Consider the following 22,058-nt stretch of genomic DNA (forward strand, 5'->3'; position numbering starts at 1 on the left):
ATTGCTTTTCTTTCTTTCTTTTTCACTGAACGTGAAGTGAAACAAAAAAAAAGATACAACAAAATATGCATATTATTCTCACGGTGACAGTTGAGGACGACACGAGCCTGTGAACGTGTGCTGGCTGCGTCCAAAAGGAATGCTGATGCTAACGTCTTCCGCTTATCGAAAACACATACAACATTCTCAAAAACAAAACAGCATTCGGAACGTGCGAATGGATCTTTGCCAAGGGTGGGGGGGGGGGGGGGGTTCCTGTTCCTTTGAATGACTAAAGGATTGTGGGGGAAGGAATTGACCGGCCGGCTACAGCCCCCTACTCGTCGTCATCCTCTCGTTTAAACACATGCACACGGTTAAGGAAAAGAAAGGAGTGTGTCCCGTATCGAATGGGGAGGAGAGCATCCCGATCGATGGGCATTGTTTGATTATAGTCGCGCGTTTACAGCCGTATTTGCCGGGCCTCGGCGTGAGCTCGGATCGGTCAGGAGGGGGTAAGTTAGTGCTCGATGAGCACAAAACGGAGGCTGAAAAGAGTCTCGGAGGAGAAAAGACCGTTCATCTTGAGAGCCCGTTGCACGCAAGGCTTGCCGGTGCGCTTACAAGAAGGCGACGGCGGCGGCGAAACCGGCGACGACGGCGGCCGGCAGCTTGGCCAAAGGTGCGGCAGCACCGGTGAACTGCGCTGGCGTGGTGGAGCTAGTTCGAGAAGAACTAACGGGGACGGAACTGGCCGCAGCCTGAACTTGGCCGTCGCTGATCTGAGACACAGGGGCGGCGGAAGCCTTGGACGCTGCGCCAGAGGCTTGCACCTGACCGTCGGAGATCTGCTGGACCGGAGTAGCAGAGTGAACCTGAACCTGTCCGTCGCTGATCTGAGTAACTGGGGCAGCGGCGGGGGCAGCGGAAGTAGCTTGTATCTGACCGTCCGAGATCTGACCCACGGGGTTGGCCTGGATCTGGCCGTCCGAGATCTGAGAAACCGGTTTGCCGGTCGGGGCCTGGACTTGGCCGTCCGAAATCTGAGTCACGCCGCCTGCTTGCACCTGGCTGTCCGAAATCTGAGTTACGCCGCCTGCCTGCACCTGACCATCACTAATCTGGCTCACGTGACCGTTCTGAATCTGTCCGTCGCTGATCTGGCTGACAGCCATAGTTGTCGCCTGGACCTGTCCATCGCTGATCTGACTAACCTGAGTGGTGACACCGGGCTGGCCGTCAGAAGCCTGCGTGGCTGCTGGCGCAGAGCTGCCTCCCATGACCTCAATGTAGATGGGCGAGCACTGGGCTGCCCAGGATCGGTCGTAGAGGTTATAGAACCCGCCGGAGTAGCACTGGTACCAGATCGCCGAGCCACCGAGGGCCAAGGATCCGTTACTGCAGACGGAAAATCCAGCTGTGTAGATTGCGCCGGCCTATTCGACAAATTTCAATAGTCAGCTCGTTTGCCCTTCTATGGAACGTTATGCCAGTCAGTCCAATCACGTGCGACTGCTCGATACTTACCTGGGGTGGGTTGTCGAATTGGAACTGGTAGTTGCTGGCAATGTAGCCCGTTCTGCCGTGGGCATCCTTCAATATACCGCCGCTCAACGTGCAGACCAGCGCGTCGCGTTTGACCTTCGCGGCCGATGTGACATTGACCACGGTGATCTGGAAGGAACCCGAGTAATTTGGGCTACATCCGGCTGGGGCCGAGGACGATGGGGAAATGGCTTCCGTCACACCTTGAGGGAGAGCCACTGCTGAGGCAGCGAGTGCCAAAAGACCCAATGCGTATCGCATGATTAAAAATTAAGCCGGTTTGCGGAGACTATGATCCGCACACGAAACGACGGGCGTGAAGAGACAAGTTCTCTACCGCGTGATGGAGAGGAAGAGAAGAGCGAGTTTAAAGGGTGCTCCGAGGATGCTCAAGTTCGATGATTCCCGTTCCTTGTCTGGTTGTTTCTCTACGTGGAAATCCCTCTTCCTGCCCTACTCAAGAAGAATGCGATAGTAGCGAATGATGGAGCCGCTTTAGATTGTGTGAAAGCTGCTTGCGAGGTGTGGATCGTCTTTCCGGTGATCGATGGCAAAGCGAGTGATGGATGCTCTTGTGCGTATCCAGCGAGATAACGAGGGCACGAGAAGCGTCCAGAGCGCAAAACGCAATAAAAGTCAAATCCCGGTTTTTTTTTGAGACGAGAAACTTTGGGAACGAATTGTGATGTGCAAAATCGCAAAGCTGAGAGACGTCCTGAGAAAACTGGATGCAGAATCGTAAGCGAAGGGCGGTTATCGAACGAGCTTTTAAAAGCATGCGGGCTTGTTCCACGAAAACTGGGTCGTTAGACGAGTGAGCAATCCATGGTGGTATGGAGCTCAGGACAATAAGCTAAAAGTCCTCATGCTAGTGCGAGCTATGCAGAATCCAGCGTCAAGGAGTGTAATTGGCTTTGCTCCGCACCGGATGGCTGGAGCCTCATTACGTGCCTATTGCTCTTTAGCAGACATGGATGCAGGGAAAACAACGCAGCGGAAGGAACATGCTTTTGCAGTAGCCCGGCTCGCCAAAGTACAGAACAGTAAACTGACCACTTTTGGTGTGGACGGTGGGAGCGAAAGTCGAGCCGGGGTTGATCACTTTCCCATCTTTCTCCTCTCTTTTGCCCACGATCAGCATCTTGCGATCGGATTGCAGGCTCGCCGAGCGCGAACGCCGCGCCGCTCCCACCCGGCCAAAAAAATAACAAAGTATTGGGTGGTGAGGGCAGGCGTGTTAGGACCGACGATCACGTTAGGATGTACTTCATCATCGGGACCTATCTGGTCACGGTCGCTGGCTGGGTGATATGTCATTGTCGTCGTAAACAACTGCCTCGGCCGGGTGGAGTGGGAGGGATGTCCACTCTTGCTGGAGAGTGGATACGTACCGTTTTCAATCAGACTTTGCCATTGCACGTTTTGTCTCCAGAGGACCGGCAATCATTACGTTGACGGCTCCAAATCGAGCGTCTTCGGTCCTTGGATCATTTTCTTTACGTCGAACAAATGGATCCATTGTACACCATGTGAAACTAACCTAAATCATCCGAGGACAGGGATACGACCGTATGCTTGCATTGGGAGCTTCAAGACACTTGCATATCCGGGCACCTGTTGTTCGCATCAGGTCGGCGTAAAGTCAGCTTCAAGCGTTTAGCTTTCTGTCCACTCCGGTCCAAAGCCATTGGCCCGACTGGATCCGCAGGTTTTTCTTTTCCCTATCTCGCAGACCAATGGAGAACCGATGTGGTGAATCATGCTGGGCAACCTGTCATTGAGAAAGCTTGTCGTTTAGAACGGCAACGACGTCATCGATTTTTTGCGCCGGATTAGCTCGCATGACGGTACAACGTGAGACCAACAAGTCCTTCAAAAACAGAGGAGAATCGGAGATCAGAGCTAGTAGCCAGCGGAATGCAGTGTGGCAAATAGGCATCCATTGTATCGCGCTTGTCCTTGGGGATCTCAGGCTGGCGAACCCATCAAGCCCAACAAGCAACAGTGCCAAACCTCGTGGACAGGCAAAAAGAAGGTTTGAGCACATCAAGCAACCACACCCCGCTTTTACACTAGTCAGGAATACGCGGCCACTTAACATGCTCACCATCAGATCCAGAATCCCATTTCTGGACCTGGAATCATCGCTATTGGCCGCAGCGTGAATCTCGTGCATCCTTTTCAATAGTTTCCTGCTGCTTGTTCCGCAGGAGCAGGTTAAGAGCGGGGACTGTGCAGGCACAACAACGCTTTAAGACTGCACCACGACAGAGCGTGCACACCACATCTGAAGACAGAAAAAAAGGTCCTGCTTGACGGCAGGCTCTGGTATGTCTCGTGGCTGGTTCACGTCCATGAAAGTGACGAATTCGGTGGTTGAGCGGAGAGGAAAAAGTGAGCCGGGATCGACGGAATCACACCAGCTAGAACCCTCATCCGTCTGATCCCACACAAATTCTTTTGTCGGAGCAAAGGGCCGCGATCGGCTCCAGTCTGTCTGCCACTGCGCCTACTGTGCTGAGTATGGAGGTACTGTAAGCTCCATTGAAGACCTCGTGTAGAGCTCCCGTGCTGTGCTCTTGCGTAATTGGACTTGTGAAAGGTACATCGTTGCCGAATGAGAAAGAACCAAGCCAGGTCCGTTGATTCGAGGATACCTTGCCCAAAGAGGTTTTCCGCGTATCCGTGGATATCTCGTGTTTTTGGTTTTTCTTTTCTTTTTTTTGTTCTGCCTCTGAGATCTTTGGCTGGTCCATTACACGACGCTTTTTTTTGTCTTTGAGCGAGCCAATGTCGACTTCGGCCGGTACCGTGCGACAGCTCCTATTCGATGGATTCCAACGCGTTTGTCCCTGCGTCGAGAAATTTGAACGTCAACTCCTTCAATTAAGCTCCAGAACCCTTGTCCTGAAGCCAGACACTCGAAGACGACAGAATCGTGCGGAACCGCGCGTTCATTGGTCGACCCGAGCCGACGACGCCTGCGCGAGGCTGAGTCTGCATGATCGCGGAGAGCATGGTCGATCGTTTCCCGCACAAACTAGCAAAATCAGCTGGACGGCCAGAGGCCAGGAGGAGCTGAACACATCACGCGGCTGCGGCATCGAGCAATAGCTGAATGCGCGTTCAGTACGAGCCGGTTTTGCTGATACACGGGCGGACAATCTCAGCGGGAAAGAGGCTAGGGCGGAATTGCTACGCTGCGCATCATTGTCAACCCCGCGGTCAGGGCGAGACAAAAGGGTCGTTGCTCCACACGAAGACGCAATCACCTTCGCTCTTGGCTGGGTGGTCGGAACTGGCCGTCGAAAGCTACCAGCTTCCGCTACAAACCAACGTGCTGAGAACCACCCCGTTGGGTGTGGCGAACGTTTGAGCACCATCTCGTACTCCCTCAAACACGAACTGGGGGCCCGCTCTCCTTCCCGCTTTCTACAGTCCATTGGATGAAGGATTTGACGCGCGTAAGACCCCAACGAGCCAATGCAACGAATGCAAGCGTAGTTTCTTTTTGAGTGAGCCTTGTGGAACCTTCTGACGTGGCGGGAAGCACGAATGTAAACACCTCATAGGCTGCTTTTCCTTTTCTTGTGCATAGGTTGGAGCACGACAGCAGGCTGTCCCAAAACGGAGGATACCGAGTCTTTGGGAAAGAGGCTCGTCACGAACAATTCAGAACGTCCGCCTGCGCAGTTCGATCAAGCTGCAATGGCAGAACTTTGCTTTCGAGGTTCGCAATGTCACAAGGGCCGGCTTGTAGTCAGAAAATGAATATTTATTAAACAGATGCTTAGATAACATTTCTGCAGCCGCAGAATATGTGGAACACAGTTCAAAAATGATTCGAAACCCACGCCCTCTCGAAGGGTAAGAGGCTCAACGAACGAGGTAGTGCTCTGCGCCGCCCCTTTAAAATGCTGTGAGGTATAACAATATGTATCTGTGCAAGTATACATATGTGGATGAGATTGACCTGGCCATTCCATTGCCTCCCTATATTTTACGCTCCCCCTTTTTTTGTTGCTTTTTTTGTCCTCAGTGGGCATGGCAAAAATCAGTCGCCGCGACCACAGGCACCCAAATGATGAATTAGGAAAGGTGTACACCAGTCGCCAGGACTTAGGTGAGAGTAAGAAACAGTACCTCGTTGTGGCCAAACGCGCGCTCGTTCAGACCGTCGGTCTTGATGTGTCCTTCACCAGGATACTTATTGTCAAGTCTTTTCGAGTCGTACGCCCTCGAGAGGCTGATTGTCAACTCCTTCGCAAGCGTGACAGGATAGTTGCGAGGGAAGGATCCTCGTCCAGCCATTTGCCTTGTACGGTGTCCTGCGCTCGCAGCGAGTATTCGACGTGCTGGTCCGTTATAGATGCGACCTCCTAGGCAAGAACCTTATTAGCCCGAATCGTCTCTCTCCCACGGCCCAGAAACAGGTAATAGAAAGCAAAGTTCTCGGAGTTGTTACCGCATGTGCCAAGAAGGCTAAAGGTTCGCGGCTAAGAGGACCCCACTACGGTGGGGCCATTTAATGGCGAGAAAGATAGACTATTCACTCGCGCATTCAGGGGGTCCAATCGATCTCGCTTCCGGCTGTCAAAATCGACAAGATTTAAACATAGCAGAGTGTTAATGGGCAGCCACGGCGCCCGCTCATGTTGACTCTCCGTGACCATCCAAACTCCGGAGGAAAGGCAGTTCAGGGGTTTACTAACCTGCTGAAGCGTGGCATCTACTTGTTGTAGTTGTGCAGTGTGTCCTGAGTGCGGTTGCTGACCTTGTAAGATCTGGGCTCGACCGTTAATCCATCTAAGTGCTGCGACGGCGCGTAGGTAACATCTCTGCAGTTGGAATCGCCTCACGCCTGCATCGATAATTATTCTGACAGCAGGTCAGCGCGTCCATTCAACTCTTGATAATCTGAGGCGATGTATCACGAAATTCTCCAAGCTCTGACGATAGTACAGCCGTAGAGCCTGAAGCAGATGGGAGAGGGTGTAACTGAATAGCCTGCTCTTCCTGACCAAGTCTGGTAGAAACTAGTAGACGGAACATGCATCCCGTGATCGTCAAACTGATCTTGGCGAGAACGAGTATTTGGCATGGAAGACTAAATAGGGGGTTCTTACGCCCGCAGTTGAGCCTTCTCAGCTTCGAGATCTCCCTCAGGATCTGCGTTGCCTCCATAAACGTATGGAGAGGCGAGCACTGCTTGCGCTTCGGTAATGCAGGCGCGCAGCAAGCTATAACCAGGGAGATAGTACTCCTCTGCTGATGGATTTGCTTGTATCTGTGCCATGTAATGCTGCAGATTTCGAAAGTCTGATATGATCTCCGCAACGCGCATTGCTCTCGCGTGGTTGTCTGTAGTGAAATGGCGATTTAGTACTGTGTACGACCCGTAGTGTAGCGTACATTGTCGACGTGTGATACTCACATCCATCCGCCATCATGCTCGCTCATGAATGAAAGGTGTAGAGATCAGTCAGCAACTTTTTCGACCGAAATTGGCTGGCCTTAAAGGAGGGCCGCTGAGCAAATTGCCTGCCTAGGTGTTAAGCAAGATGTGGGCTTTTGCGACAATGCCATACGACATCTTGATATAAAGCTTGGGAAAGTGTGTAGAACATCATGTCGGTTACGTTGTGAGTACAGATCATAGGGCAGCAAGGCAGGTCAAGCACCAGGGATGGTAACGGGGCTCAACGGTGCACTGTGCAATGAGGACGTGATTCCGGGTTATGGAGGTGCTCTTGGCAGATGTTCAGCGAACGCTGAACGGCCCGCTGGTGCCATTGAATCAACACTGTGGAGTCAAAAATTGAAAAAGGAGAGTTGGAATGAACGAAAGACAAAACCACAGCTGGCAGATGGTTGAACGAAGATACTGATGCGATTCAGCTGAGGCGCGAGCGCCTTGTGGAGCAGCGACGTCGCTGATTGGAGGACTTTGCTGTGTCCACCTTGGCTTGTCGTGAGTGCTTGGGTGGTCAGCGCATGCCATTGGATCGGCCCACGAAAAATTCACCACTAGCGGACAGTGTTAAACTGCGTTTACCATGTACCATCAGCCTGGAAGTGTCGCACTGTGGCTGGCTTTGTGAAAAGTAAAGATACCACGTTTTGAGTGCTGATATACCGCGGCATAGCCACACTTTGCCATTTGATTCGAGAGATCGGCCGCTATGGCGGACATTAGTAGATTATGCACCTAGATGCTACATTGGGCAAACCCGGCCCGCACGCGTGGGACGATTGTCTGAACTTACGATTGGTATCGCTGCACGGAATCGGGCGATGCAGACGAAATTCCCTCGGACCGTTGGAGCATGTAAGGCACGGGTGTGGACGGTCGATCTTTGGCTTGAATAACCTCTTATGCAATGGTCGGCCTAGATGCGCCTTAGTTGCTACTGATTGTTCCGGACCAACTCCCTACGCCATAATTTGGCGACATGACTGGATGTGCGCAATTATTTCTAGTCCTTGTCGGCGATGGCTTGTAATCGCTCGTCAATCTCGTCCTCTGTCAACGCCCTGAACTCCGTTGTGGTACCTTCCGTTCCGTCTATTTTCGGACCTCCAACAATGCCAACCTCGAGCTCTCCTTTCTTGAAGTCCACACTGAGAACAGAGGCCAGTGTCGTGATGCCGAGCTCCACGACGTCTTCCCATGTGCCCTCGGCGTGATCCTTATTCTTTAATTTGCGTTCCAGAAAGTTGAGCGCCTCCTGCATCTTCGGGCCGGTCGCCGTTGCCTTGTATCCGACGTAGTATCCAGCAGGGTCACATTTGTACAACTGTGGGCCGAACTCCGCATCAACAGAGATGAGTGTGCTGGCGATGCCGAGCGGACGCATGTAAGCCTAATCGGAAATCCAAAGAGTTAGAAATGGTCTGAAATGACGGATATCTTTATCCAGATGCTAAGCCTTCCTGCTACGGCGGAATAGCGATTTTTGAACTTCTCTCTAACTCACCTTCTGCGTGTACACCTGATTGATGTTTGCAAGTCGCTTTGCGAGTGCATCGCATGGCATCTCGTAGCCGTACTTGTATCTGAACTCAGCGGCTTCTCCTCGCGCTCGAGTAACATTGGCTCTGGCGTCTGCTATTGACCCTGTCATGACACATCCTACTGATGGTGACAGCTTGTATACGTAGGAGACGGAGGAGGGGTCGATGAGCTTGTCCTGAAGTAGATGGCCGTCAGGACATACGTTATCTAAAGGCAAGTGATGATGATCAACCATACCGGCACTTTCTTTTGCGTGACTACGACCGCACAGTCCTTCCCTCGTACGCCCACCGAGGTGATGTTTGCCGCGGTGATGGCTTTGAAGGCATACTCTGCGGAGAGTGGATTAGCACCGAGAATTAGTGTCGATGGCATGGCGTAATCAAAGCAGACAACTTACCCACTTGATATAAACGGCCTTGGTCAGAGAAAATGGTAATATGCCTGTCGTATCCAGCTACGAAGCACAGTTAGTAAAGGTCGAGGACGACCAGACAAGCAAGCAGCACATGCTTACCGGAAGACATTCTTGCTAGGTACTTGCGAGGGAGTGTTCTATATGTATTGCGAGTACGGCGCCGCCGAAATTAAAGCTGACGGCGTATGGAGGATGCGACAGGAGAATGTGTAGGTGAGGCTGTATGCGCGTTCGGAGCTGCCTTCGCAAGGTCCAGATCAAGCAGTCGCCAAGGCGTACAAACGGACCAATCACACGCCGATCGTGCCTTCCGCCCCAGAATATTTTCACGCCCAGTTCTTCAGCTCATACTCCACGATTGATACTCCTCGGTCGCTGCGTCCGAGATTGGCCCCTCTGAACAGTCTTGGAAGAACTGCTTGTTTCACGATGGCTGTGGAGCAGGCGCCAAATCAGCCGTACATTCCCGCGTGGAAGCGTTTGGGCTTGAAACTGAAGAACGGCGTGCCCGCGAATGGACAAACAGAAGCATCGCCATCGGTAGACGCTACGTCTGAAAGCAAACAGAGCAAGAGAAAGGTGTCGGACGTACTCGATGACGTTGCTCCGCCAAGTAGCCGACCCGACGTTGCTCTCTCAGCAGAGCCTGAAGCTAGCCGCATGCGTGGGGCTCGTGTGTCCGACGAACGACCGCCGAAGCGCAAAAAGTCGGTTTCATTCGTAGATGGTACCAAGAAGGAAGACGGTGACTTCAACGAAAAGCTGCTTGAGGACTACGTCGCTAGTCAGAAAGGTGGCCAGGACCAATTCTCAGAAGCCGAGATAGCACACTTCACGGTATCAGCCAAGGATCATTCGGCCAATCGATCTTCTCAGGTCCACAAAAAGACTGAATCCCAGCCGAAAGCCCGCGATACGAAGCAGAAGCCCAAGAAGAAGCGGGTTGACCCTGAGAGCCAACCACAACAAGATCTCGCGTACATATCCTACCTGAAGCAATACCACAGCTCACGTCCTTCTTGGAAGTTCAATAAAAATCATCAGACAAAACTGTTGCAAAATCTATACAATATGTACCGACTGCCCACGGAGTTTGATGAGGCGCTGTCATTGTACCTCTCCGGGCTTCAAGGCGACGCCACGAAGAAGCGTCTTGCTGAGGCTGCCGAGAAAATCATCTCTGAGACAGATAAGCTTGAAGGTGCGGATGCAAATATGCCTCGCCATTCCAATTTGGATGAAGCCAAGGAAAGGGCACTCCGAGCCAAGCCGAAGCAGACGAACAGCCTCGAGCGCAATGAACAGGCAGTAGAGGAGACTTCATCCGAGGAGCACAAGGAAAAACTTCAAAGGCGAAAGCGAGCCGAACTGATTCTGAAAAGCCTCAATATGTATCCTTCGATAAGTTTCGAAGATAGTCAACAAGGCGTTTCCAGAATAGCTTCTGAGAATGATGCTGAAAATGGGCTCCCAACAAAAAGGAAGAAAGTGAGACGTAGCAGAAAGATGAGAACAGGTGCGCCAGATGATGATGACACAGATGAGACCAGCAGCATGTCTTCTATTCCGTCATCAGCCACAAGTACAGATGAGGGAGATGAAAGCAGCGAGGATGTTAGCAGCGGGTCCGATTCAAGCTCAGAAGTTTCGACGAGCTCCGCCTCTGAATCATCTTCTGAGGAGAGCTCCGACGAAAGTGCTAGTGACACCGATAGCGATGAGAAGTAGTTGGCCTTAGACCACTAACTTATACACGAGATGCGTAGCACTATACCAATGCAGAATATTTATTGGGCTTTTGCCAAACTCGGGTCGTCAATAGGATCGTACACACACCACGGAATGTATTTGATGCATTGTCCTTGACTATGCTTGTGAGCCGATGCATAATCATATGCAGTGCCAAGTTGCCGATCTCTCATAACATGCGAAGTTAAGTATTTTCACGTAGCACTGGAGGCTTGCTAAGCGAGAAATTTCCACATTCCATACACACCGACTGAATCTGCATGTAAAAGACTTACGGTAGACTGGAGACAGAATAATGTTCTCACCGAGATATCATGATTTTTCTCAGCTATCTTGAAGATATATAACGCAGTAAGGGACCGCATGCGTGTTGCCTCAATGATCTGTGGTTGTATTCCGGATGGAAAATATGCTGATACGACTAGGGCAGCCCTACTAACCGGCTAGACGAAAAAAAAAATTCAAGCTCGAAAGGGAAATGGCTATGGCTATGGTAGATAGATGCTTTCAGGACATGAAGTTGGCATTATATCCTCAACGAGAAAAATTTAGGATACTCATGCATTCTAAAACCTCCCCTGAACATGTTCAAAGTTGAAGAGACAAGCCGTCTCATAACCAGATAGGATGCAAGATTCTGTTGGTTTAGCACCAAGAGAGGGAGCGGGACAGTCCTGAATTCTGTGTGAATGTTCACATTTAGACCAGCACAGATGCTGCTTCAGATCCACAGGGTTTGCACTATGACATGAGGAAAGTGGGTTCTTCGTACGCTATTGGCGCACTCAGTGTTTCCTCCCTGCACCCCAGCTTTCAGGATCCCAGAGGTAGAGGGCCAGGCTATTTTCGTCACAGATCCCTGCGATTCCTTCAGCCTGATAGTTTATCTGCCGTGGAAAGCATTAGTGGCTTGCATTTTCAAATGAGCCCTACAACGAATTATTGACGCCTTGCCCAGGGGGCTTGTTTCACCATCCTACCAACCAGTGATTTCGACGGCTTCGGCTTGGCAAGAACATTCCGCAACTTATCAGGCCGGCTGAGCGGAGTGTGGCTCTCTCTTTCTCTCCTTATGTCGCCAAAATGCTCTGCAATCTATGTACCCAGCTGTTCCGCCAGAAGAATAAAGAAGGGCTCCACCATGCAAAGGGGGCCGATATGGTTAGAGCCTCCAAAGGCGGGTGCTACATATGCCGTACTGTCGTAAGCAAACTCGAGGGGAAGAGGATCAATGTCAATCATGAAGAGGAGTTTAGATTCATTTTCGACTTTCGCTACCTTCGAATCGTTGGTTCAAACGACATTCCCCAGACTTGGTGGCTAAAGAACTGCACCTTCAAGCTGATCCCCATTGATGATGAGAAGCACTTGGCTCGACTGTCGAGTATATCACCAAAACCTGTCCTGCAAGGAGCACCATGGCTGATCGCGGAAGATGAACTCTGGCTTAGTCTCCCTGAAAGCACCGGATCTCCAGATGTACTAGGCCAAGCCAAAGACTGGCTACAGGAGTGTTTGCAGGGCCACCCTGAATGCCACCTTGACAATAATGAAGATGACTGGTATCCGCCAAGGTTGATAGACGTCAAACTCCGGCCACCTCGGCTTATTGAAACCAACACTGAGCGACCTCTTGGGCCCTACGTGACGCTCAGCCATTGCTGGGGAAAGACAAATTTCATCACTCTTACGGCAGACAATCTGGACCAGTTCAAGAAGTCGATCCCGTTCGAGCAGCTGCCCAGAAATTTCAAAGAAGCAATCCAGGTAGTTGAGAGCTTAAATTTGAGATATCTATGGATCGATGCCCTGTACGTGTCAATCACATAGCTTGCGCAAGTGTTTCTTGTTAACAAGTGACTAGCTGCATTTTGCACGATAGCGATCACAATACACAGGATTGGCGAGATAACGCTGCGATCATGGGGAATATATACAAGCATTGTGTGCTAAACATCTCGGCTTCATGTGCCGCATATGCCGACTCCGGTTTCTTCGTTCGTCGTGGCCGAACTGTTGTGCCGCAGCAGTACACCTACTGGCACGAACAAAAGGGTGGTTTCAAGTTTTTGAGTTCGAAAAAGGTATACATGATCACGCAGGACCCTTTCTGCGAGGTATCACTTTCGCCGTTAGCTAAACGTGGATGGGCACTTCAAGAGCGCCTGTTTTCGCCACGCATCCTGCATTTCGGCGCGAGACAGATGCTTTGGGAATGTCGCAGAAACCATAGAGATGGCGGAAGAAGATCGGAGACTTTTCCATCCGGTCTCCCTGGGTGGGCCGGCATAGCGGACGAGATCGACCCCAAAATCGTCGCGAATGGTAGAATACCAGAAGAGTGGTCTCAAATCGTCGAGGACTACAGCACCCGACGCTTGGGGAGACCAAATGACGACAAACTGGTAGCAATACAAGCATTGGCTTCTGAGTTTGGACGCACAAACCAAGACGAATATATTGTTGGACTGTGGAAGTCCGATCTGCTCGTGCAATTGATGTGGAGAATATCGCCAGAAGTTCTCGAGGAGAGAAGGGCGACAAGGGCAAAACCAACAACGCGTGCTCCAACCTGGAGCTGGGCGAGCATTGACGGACCAGTCGAGATGAGCAACCGTTATGGAGGCAATGTTGCCGTTCCTCTGTCATACGTCAGCCACCGCGTCAAACCTGTTGACGAGAAGCATCCAACCGGACAGCTGGCCCATGCAGAGATCAAGGTAAAAGGCCACCTAATCATGGCCACCATGAAGAAGGCAGGGAAGGGCTACTTCCTACAGGCCGAAGACGGCAGCGACGTCGATAAAATATATCTAGATGAGAAGGACATTGGCGAGGTTTCAAGGGCTCAAGACCTCTTTGGACTCTTGCTGTGTCGCTATGCGAAAAAGAAAGACACGGGGAAATCGTCTTTGATGGGTGGTCTGTTGTTGCGCCAGCGGTCGACAAGCCGTATGGTCTTCTCGCGGCTTGGAACATGGTCTTGTTCTGGTTCTGGGAGACCGTTGCTCGACTTTGTGTTAGCAAAGCCCCAAACCGAAGTAGTTTTGGTGTGAGCGTTGGAATCACAAAGAGGTAGTCACCCAAAGCAAGAGATTTGACATGCTCTTTACCGTGTATGATGTAAGGTCCAAAAATTGTTTAGGCAAAACAAAGGACGACCTGGCAAACTGTTGAGGATTTCGCATAGTCATACATTCTTTGTTACCGCCAAAATGTCTGATATGAGTGGAGCTGGTCAGGACTTCACATATTCTATCTTTTTGTAGCTGAAAAGACTGCGTTGTTAATACGACTTGACCTAATATTGAAGACGTAAGGTATTGGACTGAAAGATGTTTTCGTTTGTTATCTGCCGGTCAACCGTGTGGCTGTCGCTATTGCTTCGCCTTTAAGCGACTTGCGTAAGTGGGCTAAAATCGAATGATGTTTGGAGGAAATCATCGAAGACTAAGTACGCACTCACCACTTAGAATGAATTTGACTTTTTTACGCGATATGCCACCTACAAAGCTGCAATGCACTATTCGAGTATTTATCGCGCCAGGATTTCTCTCCCTGTGTTAGTTGAGGATCTTTCCACCTCGTATCTCACTGATCAAGATAGTTGTACATCGCTATTAAGGAGCTCGGCAGTCCTTTTTCTTTCAGATATTCCTTCGCCATCTCATAGTCACTTCTCTGTGGCATCAGCTCAATTTTATTCCGTGCCTCCTTATTCTTCTTTTCCAGTGCGCTGATAGCATGTAGACCGTTGATCCCAAACAACTTTTGCGCATATCGAAATGGCTTTCCATTAGCGTCTGCGTGTGCACGCCGAGGCGGATGAAAGATAAGGTCTTCTTCAGCTTCAAGTATCATGTGCCACTGCAACTTGAAGTGAAGGGCAGCAAATTTCTGCGCTCACATCAGTCTTCCTTGATTTTTGGTGATTAAAAACCTACCTTGTCCGTATAGTACTTTGTTATGTTTTGATCCATCTCTTCACCACCGTTTCCGGCCGCAGCATGCTTTGATTCACCATGCACCAACCATTTCTCGAATGCCTCCAATTCAACATCTCTATTATTGTATAGCGACACAGCCTCGTGCTCCGCAGCCTCTGGGAACAGTCTAACGCCATTTTTTTCGCCTTTCAGGTCTTCCACCTTGTCTTTCTTCTTCTCCGCTTCATACTCTTCAACATGCTCATCGTAGTATTTGTCAAGGAAATGTACGTTTCTTCCATGCTCGTCCATCCAAGTGCCATCTAGATACTTCGCAAGATATGCCCGGCTTGTTTGCTTACTCGGACTACTTCTTGACTGCTTCTTATTACGTGAATGTTTGACGTCCATGGCCTCTTCCGCAGAGCTCTCGTCCTTTATCCAGGCAAGAGTCGAGGCTGTAGTAGTGGAAAGCCCTTCAGTGCACAAAATAGCAGCTGGATTTGTGGCGAGACTCTCATATTTCACGTCTTCGCCGGTAGCGCCTTCCTCTTTAAGTCTGTCGGGGGCAGGAATGGGCACACGTGGCCTGCAGCTCTGTGATGGACGCGTTGGCGGTGGCGGCCTTGCATGTGAAGATGACGCGGAAGATGCGACGATAGTTTTTTGGCTGGACACAATGTTAGGTAACGACAGGATAAAGTCATCACGATAACGCTCTGGTAGTCGCCCAGCGGTCGACCGATGACTTCGACGACACATTACCGACAATTTCTCTTAGCTCCTGTCGTCGTCGGGTTGGCCAATATCCACTCAGTTAGGGCTCTAATGAATAGTGTCTATAAGGGAAACCCGAATGTGCCGTCAGCGTATGCAACGCCAATTGTCAATGTGTTGACACCATGCGGACGAGTTGGTATGAATGGCGGTACAAACGAATACGAGCACTGGATATCTGGTTACGAAAGCTACAGTTACTTGCTTGTCAATAGTATCGAAAGCGGAGTACGATGCGAAGATTTTGAGATTTATATTCACGTCTGGCGTTAACTTGTCCATTTCTTTGGAGTCATCTCTACATAATCAAGCAGTCAGTTATCGTACAACGACCAGCTCGATAAGTTCATACCACTCGTTTTTTGTCCGATTCACGTGCTCTCAAATAAGGTCCGGGGGAAGCACCATGTGCTAGTTGGGAAAATTCGTTCCCATTCTCTTACAAGAGAATAAGCCCTTTAAGTCCCATGAACCTCGCCCGGCATGTTTTTATAACCTGCTAGAGCAGAGTGGCGGAAACTTAGATGCCTCCGCACACTCATGAGATTGACACACTTCACCATCACTCTCACTTGAAAGGCGCATATGAACGGCCTTCAAATCGAGCGGCGTCATCAATTGCAATTTCTTCCATGTCCATCATGTCATCATCATCACGCTCGCGAGCTCTCTTTGCGTTCCCGCTTCTCAGGGATGGTGCTGCTGTAATCCATTGGGGCTGTGGTGCGTGCAATGTTGGTGCACTAAGAAGCGGATTTGTTGCGTGGCCACTGAGTGAATCCGGATTCTGTTGCGGAGAAGATGCAGCTGCGACTGAACGTCGTGCTTGGAGGATATCGTTGTAAGACTTAAGGTAGTGTTTGATACTGTCGTCAAATGAACAACAAAAGCGACGAGCATTGCAGATTTGACATGCTTTGAGAAAGTCGACGCCTTCGAAGTTGTCCATCAAGTACGCAGCAGCAACCGCGGCCGATTTCTCATTTCCACTCTCACAGAATATGAGAACTTTGCCTGGCCGGGTCCATCCGTGGGGGTTGAGCATTGCCTTATTGTACATGTCGCGCAGGTGAGAGTTGATGATGCGTGTTGCTGCTGGAAACAAAGCAATCAGGTCTTGGTTGCTGCCAACTTCCAGTTTCGCCTTTGCAATACCAAGCTCGTCAGCCACTCGCATCGCTCCCATAGTAAGTTTAGGACCAAGGCCACCCTTATGCTGTATTGCTAATAACAAAGTAATGCCTTCCCGCTCAAGGAACTCTTTGTCGCGGGCTGCGCAGAGAGGGCCTAGCCATAAAAAGGACAATATGTCCTGGGCTTGCCGTCGATGCTCATACTTCCAAGCTGATGCTGTTCCGTTCAGAGCGACTGACAACGTTTCATCATAGCCGGTGCCAGTAAGAAAATCGATGTTGATCTCAGGATCTGAATGCGGAACAATATTTCCCAGGTCAATTGGCACCTGAGTATGATTCCAGCTAGCCAACGGAGGAATCACAATACGTGGCGGGGTTGGCATTCTGAAAACGTACTCTTCTGTCTTCAGATGCCTCGTTGCATCATCTGACATGGCACTTTCAGTGAGGATTAGAGGGCTGGCGTTCATGATGGATGTCTTGGTGTCGTGAATGAACAACTGCAACTCCGGATCTTATAACTGAAGATGTCCAAGAAGTGAATCGCCCTTTGATTCGATGTGCAAGTCACTCGAAGGCGGCACGGTGAATGGGGCTCCGTCAAGAATCTTCTCCGACAACCAGCATGATTGTCACGCGGAAGTTGCTCTTTTGACCCTCTCAATCCGAGCGTGTTTTTCTCAAAAAGTATTGCAACTATTCATTTGATGATAGGAAGAAGCTTGTGTTCATGACATTGAATTCAGGCAGACTTCTTGAGAAGACGTGACCTGAACGTAGGCAAGTGCTTTAATTCGCGAAGTTCACGCTAAACTCAAGAAGGCAGTGTTTAAGACTGTGCTTGCGCATGAATATCATTCCATACAGATCAGAATGTTTCATTGTTGTTAATAATGCAATATTAATCTGACGAAATGTGGTACTTCGACTGTCCCGCAAATTTGTAAAATTCAAAATTGTCGACTGCGCTTGTCACTTAGAATCTGTAAGGGTATATTCGTCTCAGTATCAAAGCGGTATAATCCGGCCTCCTTATTTCCGACAATGCGTCTATAGTTTAACATCATAACGATCTTCGGATCGAAATCTAGATTTTCGAGTTCTCTAGATGCTTTATAAAGCCGTTGCTGAACCTGACCATTTGTTCGTACGCGACATCAAAGCCGTTGTCTGCTCCGTAGTACGGATCGATAACCTCCTCGTTCTTCCTTCCGCCAAAATCTCCGAACAGCATGATTTTTGGCTCCTTCGTGCTTGCTCCTTGGGATCCAGCCTTCCCCTTCCTGCTCCTCGCTCTATTTCTCATGCTCTTCAAGTCGTCAAGGTTATCTGCGTCCATGGCAAAAATCCAATCAAACGTATCGAAATCCTCCGCATGAACCTTTCGTGCGTAGTGTTCGTAGTCTTCGATTCCATTCTTTCGCAACACTTTGATTGTACGTGGGTCCGGACAAGAGCCAACGTGATATGCGCCAGTCCCCGCACTGTCAACTTTGGCTATGAGGGGATTTGCAGGATATTTGGAAATATTTCGAAAGACAGCTTCTGCCATTGGGGATCTACCTGAATAACAGTGAGTCTATCGTCTCATGCTAGGCTAGAGTAGATCACCCACAGATATTACCGAGACAGACGAAGAGCACAGAAACTTGAGACGGTATTGGTGAGCTGTCCAATACCTGATCGTCACTCATTGTTCCAGTGAAAAACTGGCATATCACGCTCGATATGTCGATATTATTGGAGCCTCGAATGGTGTTTCACAGCTTTCTCTCACTTAAGGCGGAGTAAGCGACTGAAAGCTTTCGCGTTTTAGAGTTTGGCTTTGGTGTTGAGATCCGCTAGCGGGGCAATTTGTGAACCGAATGCGGCATCTCCCGCCCTGCATATGTCTGAACCATGGTCAACTACTAATCTATACATGCGTGTATGGAATTTTCGTTTGAGAACTTTCATAGTCTGCATAGAAATTTCGATCACAGAAAGACCGGAACGCCTATCGTGGATCGAAGTCTGTGGAGTTACGATGATCCGGTATCTCTTTTCAAAGCTCTGAGCCAGGTGCTCATACGTCCAAGCACCCGTTGAATCCGGTAGGATTATTGGAAATCTACGATGACTCCCAGACTTCTTGTATTCTTTAAACTAACCCTCGCGTCGTGGCGTTGTATCTTTACGACTTTGCGTATGAAGTCCCGATGACGGGCAGCATGCTTTTAATGCTTGAATTGGCGGTTCTAATTGGACATGAGGTATCGGCAAGATTGGAACTGCCAGTTCGTTTGTATACCGCTTTGAACGAGTAGGCAGCGAAAAATTAAGTCACTTTGAAGTCACTGTAGCTCGTCCACCGCTACGACATTAACTGCCTTGTGGTCCTCGAGGCTCTGACACGGATAAAACATCCAAGAAAATAGTCTGCGGAACAAAACAGAACTCGTACCAAACATTTCGCATACCGTGATATGATGTTGATTGGGAAAGAGTGCGTGGATAACCAAGCTACAGAATTTGTTCTCCACTGAAACCATCCGTGGTTGAGAGGAGTCGTACATGTCCAAATTGCAGATACGTGCTGCCTGGTTCGTACTTCACCGACGGCGCACAGGAGATCTTAGGAATAACAAACAAAACAAGAAGTTCTCTAAACACCAAGCTCAAGAAGTGCTTCTTCGTTGCCTTGACACGAATCCAATTTTCCTCTCATCTAATCATTGTTACCTTTCCCCATGACCTCCGACCGCCGTTTTTTCCACACGGCTTAATGCTGTTTAAAGTCAATCGACAACGCGAAAGCCAAAGGTATCTCACGAACTCACGCTGCAGTCCTTGCAGGAGCAGGTGCTGGATTCGCAATTTCCATTGCAGTTTGGACAGGATGAGCAAGAGCTAATAAATCGCTCCGTCAGCCTTTTTAACATGTGATTCTAGCCGCAGGGAACACCTCACCAGTTCCCCATGATGACCTCTTGTACGAAAGAGATGGATTCGCGAAGCGTCGATGTTTCGTCAGTCGATGTTTCTCGATCAGTTTTGTTCCGCAAGCAAACTAGTCTTGGGATTCAGCACAACTGACGAGACTCTGATCGTTGCTTTTATACCCGAGCCTTCAAGCAGCAACCTAGGCCACGGTATCATGACCCTGAACTTGGATAGGACCAGATCTACATGTGGGACTGGTTCGAGCTGTCCACCTGACTGAACTATGGCCGGCTTGCAGGTTTGCAGGATTTAGGTCAAGACTCTGAGTTGTCTCCTTGGCAGGCAGCGACCAATAACACACCTCTAGATGAAGATGTATTTCGAGTGGCGCGTCCGCATGAGGGAATGTGACAAAGCTCGGCATTTGTTGGGTCCACGGTAGCGGTTGTGTAAAGAGCTCCAAGAGTTTACTAAGCTGCATTTTCTTGTTGAACTCGTCCCCAGGCTTCGCTCAGTGAATTCAACGCCGCAGACAAATATTAATACTTTCAGTTGGAAGATGAATTCGTGAAGAGGTCCGAGACTGCGAAAGGCAAAAAAAATAAAAGATCAACATATACGGCAGTACGCACATCTAAGGTATTTGCTCTCTACCTATAGCATCAACCAACAAATGCATCACATACCTCTAGTGTACTTCGACGCTCAGATGCTCTCCTATGCAGAAGTAGAAATGTAAACTGACAATTGAAACTCCGCCTATGATGAAGATAAATTTCTCTGCAAGAAGCTTTTACAGCTTCTCCTTCAAGCTGGCCTTCAGCCTCCTTTCAACGGCGTCCATGTACTTGCCAGTAACGACCCAGCTGTCCCGGTCCTTACGTCCACAACTCAGCGCTAGATCTTTGGTCATGATACCGTCAATGTCGACGGTATCAATGCAGGCCTTCTCGAGCGCTTCCGCGAATGCAACTAGTTCCGGAGTGCCATCAAGCTCGCCTCGCTTGGCGAGACCACGAGTCCAAGCGAAGATAGAAGCAATTGGATTTGTTGAGGTTTCATTACCTTTCTGATGCTCACGGTAGTGGCGAGTGACAGTGCCGTGAGCGGCTTCGGCTTCGAAGGTCTTGCCATCTGGAGTGATGAGAACAGATGTCATGAGGCCAAGGGAGCCAAAACCTTGAGCAATGATGTCAGATTGAACATCACCGTCATAGTCTGCGTTCCGTTAGCCACGTTGCTTTTGCTAAACCGCACGTCGACACTGCTTACTCTTCATAGCAATGATGTAGCCACCCTCGCTCTTGAGCATTTGGGCGACCATGTCGTCGATCAGTCTGTGTTCATACCAGATATTCAGCTTCTCAAATTCGGCTTTGTACTGGCTCTCGTAAATTTCCTGGAAAATGTCCTTGAATCTGCCATCATATTTCTTCAAGATCGTGTTCTTCGTGCTCATGTACAGAGGCATCTTCTTGTCCAATGCCAGCTTGAACGAAGCGTGAGCGAATCCCTTGATGGATTCCGCGGTGTTGTACATAGTGATTGCAACGCCACCATCCTGTTGCTTGTAGTCGTAAACTTCAAGGACCTCCGGCTGGCCGCCGACGGGAGTATAGACCATCTCTAGCTTTCCTGGGCCCGGGATTACTCTGTCTTTTGCCCTGTACTGGTCTCCAAAGGCATGACGCCCGATGATAATGGGCTTCTTCCAGCCCGGAACAAGGCGGGGAATCTTAGGAATGACGATTGGCTCTCGGAAGACCGTACCGCCGAGGGCATTTCTGATTGTGCCGTTTGGTGAAAGCCACATCTGCTTGAGGTTGAACTCTTTCACACGGGCCTCGTCCGGTGTAATTGTTGCGCACTTGACCGCGACCGAGTACTTCTTGGTAGCTTCTGCGGCGTCGATGGTGACTTGGTCGTTTGTCTTGTCTCGGTATTCTATGCCGAGGTCATAGTACTTGAGATCGATGTCGAGGTACGGGTAGATGAACTAAATTTTGGAAGTCTCAGTCACTGTCACATTCGCAACAAGTCTATCGCTGGCTAACACACTTTGTCCTTGATATCCTGCCAGATGACCCGTGTCATCTCGTCGCCATCCATCTCCACGATCGGATTCTTGACCTTGATTTTCTTGAAGCCTGTTGACGTCGCCATGGTTCTGCTGCTTGCAATCCCGGCTCTTCTCGGCGCAGAGATTCTTGCTCTTGGAGCTTGGTGCGACGAATATGTGCGAAGAGTGTTAGACGATGCGCGCAAGCAGCTGCGAAGAGTAGTAGCACTGCTGCTCATTCCGAAGCGGGAGAAGGAGGAGAGGGCAAGAGCTTTAAGAAGTGAAGAGTCTAGAAATTAAACCGCTACGTCGGTACCAGCGGCCAACCGTACTCGCACACGGCTGTTCGTCGCGGGATCGAAGCTTTCCGTAGGTGTAGGGGCGCGGGGTAACAGTATCCGCGGGTAAGTGTTTTGGAACCTGCTTGTTTAGTGTACACGAGCTCACTATGGGAAGAGGTCTAAGGGACAACGCGGCAGATGAGAAACTCTCTTTTCTTATTAGATTCGAAATTAGAAATCCCCTCATTTAC

The 22,058-nt window shown here is 49.9% G+C and overlaps 10 protein-coding genes across 11 annotated transcripts; 3 read left to right on the plus strand and 7 right to left on the minus strand.

Moving 5' to 3' along the window:
* Positions 1-239: 239 nt before the first annotated feature.
* PV09_00679 (uncharacterized protein) lies at positions 240-3,513 on the minus strand. The gene is made up of 2 exons (XM_016353456.1): positions 1,507-3,513; positions 240-1,415 (listed from the first exon to the last, which is right to left on the minus strand). The coding sequence occupies exons 1-2, from the start codon at positions 1,783-1,785 to the stop codon at positions 600-602; spliced, it is 1,095 nt and encodes a 364-aa protein (XP_016218609.1). The 5' UTR covers positions 1,786-3,513; the 3' UTR covers positions 240-599.
* A 596-nt stretch (positions 3,514-4,109) lies between these two features.
* Positions 4,110-5,374, plus strand: PV09_00680 (uncharacterized protein). Its single transcript, XM_016353457.1, has one exon. It carries the CDS (start codon positions 4,315-4,317, stop codon positions 4,636-4,638), a length of 324 nt encoding a protein of 107 aa, XP_016218610.1. The 5' UTR covers positions 4,110-4,314; the 3' UTR covers positions 4,639-5,374.
* On the minus strand, positions 5,279-7,435 carry PV09_00681. 2 transcript variants are annotated; one of them, XM_016353459.1, is made up of 4 exons: positions 6,959-7,435; positions 6,651-6,885; positions 6,237-6,402; positions 5,279-5,903 (listed from the first exon to the last, which is right to left on the minus strand). In XM_016353459.1, exons 1-4 carry the CDS (start codon positions 6,972-6,974, stop codon positions 5,778-5,780), a joined length of 543 nt encoding a protein of 180 aa, XP_016218612.1. In that variant the 5' UTR covers positions 6,975-7,435; the 3' UTR covers positions 5,279-5,777. The 2 variants fall into 2 exon arrangements, with proteins under 2 accessions (XP_016218612.1, XP_016218611.1); XM_016353458.1 differs by having other exon boundaries at positions 5,279-6,402.
* Positions 7,436-7,488: 53 nt separating this feature from the next.
* PV09_00682 (uncharacterized protein) lies at positions 7,489-9,427 on the minus strand. Its single transcript, XM_016353460.1, has 5 exons — positions 9,057-9,427; positions 8,940-8,996; positions 8,777-8,871; positions 8,502-8,714; positions 7,489-8,387 (listed from the first exon to the last, which is right to left on the minus strand). Exons 1-5 carry the CDS (start codon positions 9,064-9,066, stop codon positions 8,001-8,003), a joined length of 762 nt encoding a protein of 253 aa, XP_016218613.1. The 5' UTR covers positions 9,067-9,427; the 3' UTR covers positions 7,489-8,000.
* On the plus strand, positions 9,296-10,763 carry PV09_00683 (uncharacterized protein). Its single transcript, XM_016353461.1, has one exon. It carries the CDS (start codon positions 9,387-9,389, stop codon positions 10,683-10,685), a length of 1,299 nt encoding a protein of 432 aa, XP_016218614.1. The 5' UTR covers positions 9,296-9,386; the 3' UTR covers positions 10,686-10,763.
* Positions 10,764-11,789: 1,026 nt separating this feature from the next.
* Positions 11,790-13,943, plus strand: PV09_00684 (uncharacterized protein; the record flags this gene model as incomplete). The annotated part of the gene is made up of 2 exons (XM_016353462.1): positions 11,790-12,517; positions 12,571-13,943. The coding sequence occupies 2 exons, from the start codon at positions 11,790-11,792 to the stop codon at positions 13,760-13,762; spliced, it is 1,920 nt and encodes a 639-aa protein (XP_016218615.1). The 3' UTR covers positions 13,763-13,943.
* Positions 13,944-14,297: 354 nt separating this feature from the next.
* Positions 14,298-15,394, minus strand: PV09_00685 (uncharacterized protein; the record flags this gene model as incomplete). The annotated part of the gene is made up of 2 exons (XM_016353463.1): positions 14,298-14,603; positions 14,651-15,394. The coding sequence occupies 2 exons, from the start codon at positions 15,392-15,394 to the stop codon at positions 14,298-14,300; spliced, it is 1,050 nt and encodes a 349-aa protein (XP_016218616.1).
* Positions 15,395-15,644: 250 nt separating this feature from the next.
* PV09_00686 (uncharacterized protein) lies at positions 15,645-17,292 on the minus strand. The gene is made up of 2 exons (XM_016353464.1): positions 15,762-17,292; positions 15,645-15,707 (listed from the first exon to the last, which is right to left on the minus strand). Exon 1 carries the CDS (start codon positions 17,013-17,015, stop codon positions 15,978-15,980), a length of 1,038 nt encoding a protein of 345 aa, XP_016218617.1. The 5' UTR covers positions 17,016-17,292; the 3' UTR covers positions 15,645-15,707; positions 15,762-15,977.
* A 114-nt stretch (positions 17,293-17,406) lies between these two features.
* PV09_00687 (uncharacterized protein) lies at positions 17,407-18,386 on the minus strand. Its single transcript, XM_016353465.1, has 2 exons — positions 18,161-18,386; positions 17,407-18,108 (listed from the first exon to the last, which is right to left on the minus strand). The coding sequence occupies exons 1-2, from the start codon at positions 18,237-18,239 to the stop codon at positions 17,633-17,635; spliced, it is 555 nt and encodes a 184-aa protein (XP_016218618.1). The 5' UTR covers positions 18,240-18,386; the 3' UTR covers positions 17,407-17,632.
* Positions 18,387-20,260: 1,874 nt separating this feature from the next.
* Positions 20,261-21,765, minus strand: PV09_00688 (isocitrate dehydrogenase [NADP], mitochondrial; the record flags this gene model as incomplete). The annotated part of the gene is made up of 3 exons (XM_016353466.1): positions 20,261-20,685; positions 20,740-21,463; positions 21,526-21,765. The coding sequence occupies 3 exons, from the start codon at positions 21,763-21,765 to the stop codon at positions 20,261-20,263; spliced, it is 1,389 nt and encodes a 462-aa protein (XP_016218619.1).
* Between the last annotated feature and the right edge of the window lie 293 nt (positions 21,766-22,058).

Source organism: Verruconis gallopava (assembly GCF_000836295.1).
Source record: "Verruconis gallopava strain CBS 43764 unplaced genomic scaffold supercont1.2, whole genome shotgun sequence".
Lineage (NCBI taxonomy): Eukaryota > Fungi > Ascomycota > Dothideomycetes > Venturiales > Sympoventuriaceae > Verruconis > Verruconis gallopava.

Coding starts and splice junctions, on each gene's coding strand:
- PV09_00687 (XM_016353465.1), bottom strand. CDS start 18,239: ATGAGTGACGATCAGGTATTGGACAGCTCACCAATACCGTCTCAAGTT. Junction 18,109..18,160: donor CGTCTGTCTCGGTAATATCT/GTGGGTGATCTA, acceptor ACTGTTATTCAG/GTAGATCCCCAATGGCAGAA.
- PV09_00683 (XM_016353461.1), top strand. CDS start 9,387: ATGGCTGTGGAGCAGGCGCCAAATCAGCCGTACATTCCCGCGTGGAAG.
- PV09_00681 (XM_016353458.1), bottom strand. Junction 6,403..6,650: donor GAGAAGGCTCAACTGCGGGC/GTAAGAACCCCC, acceptor ACCTGCTGTCAG/AATAATTATCGATGCAGGCG.
- PV09_00680 (XM_016353457.1), top strand. CDS start 4,315: ATGTCGACTTCGGCCGGTACCGTGCGACAGCTCCTATTCGATGGATTC.
- PV09_00682 (XM_016353460.1), bottom strand. Junction 8,872..8,939: donor AGGCCGTTTATATCAAGTGG/GTAAGTTGTCTG, acceptor CACTCTCCGCAG/AGTATGCCTTCAAAGCCATC. Junction 8,388..8,501: donor ATCAGGTGTACACGCAGAAG/GTGAGTTAGAGA, acceptor ATTTCCGATTAG/GCTTACATGCGTCCGCTCGG.
- PV09_00679 (XM_016353456.1), bottom strand. CDS start 1,785: ATGCGATACGCATTGGGTCTTTTGGCACTCGCTGCCTCAGCAGTGGCT. Junction 1,416..1,506: donor AATTCGACAACCCACCCCAG/GTAAGTATCGAG, acceptor TTTGTCGAATAG/GCCGGCGCAATCTACACAGC.
- PV09_00686 (XM_016353464.1), bottom strand. CDS start 17,015: ATGAACGCCAGCCCTCTAATCCTCACTGAAAGTGCCATGTCAGATGAT.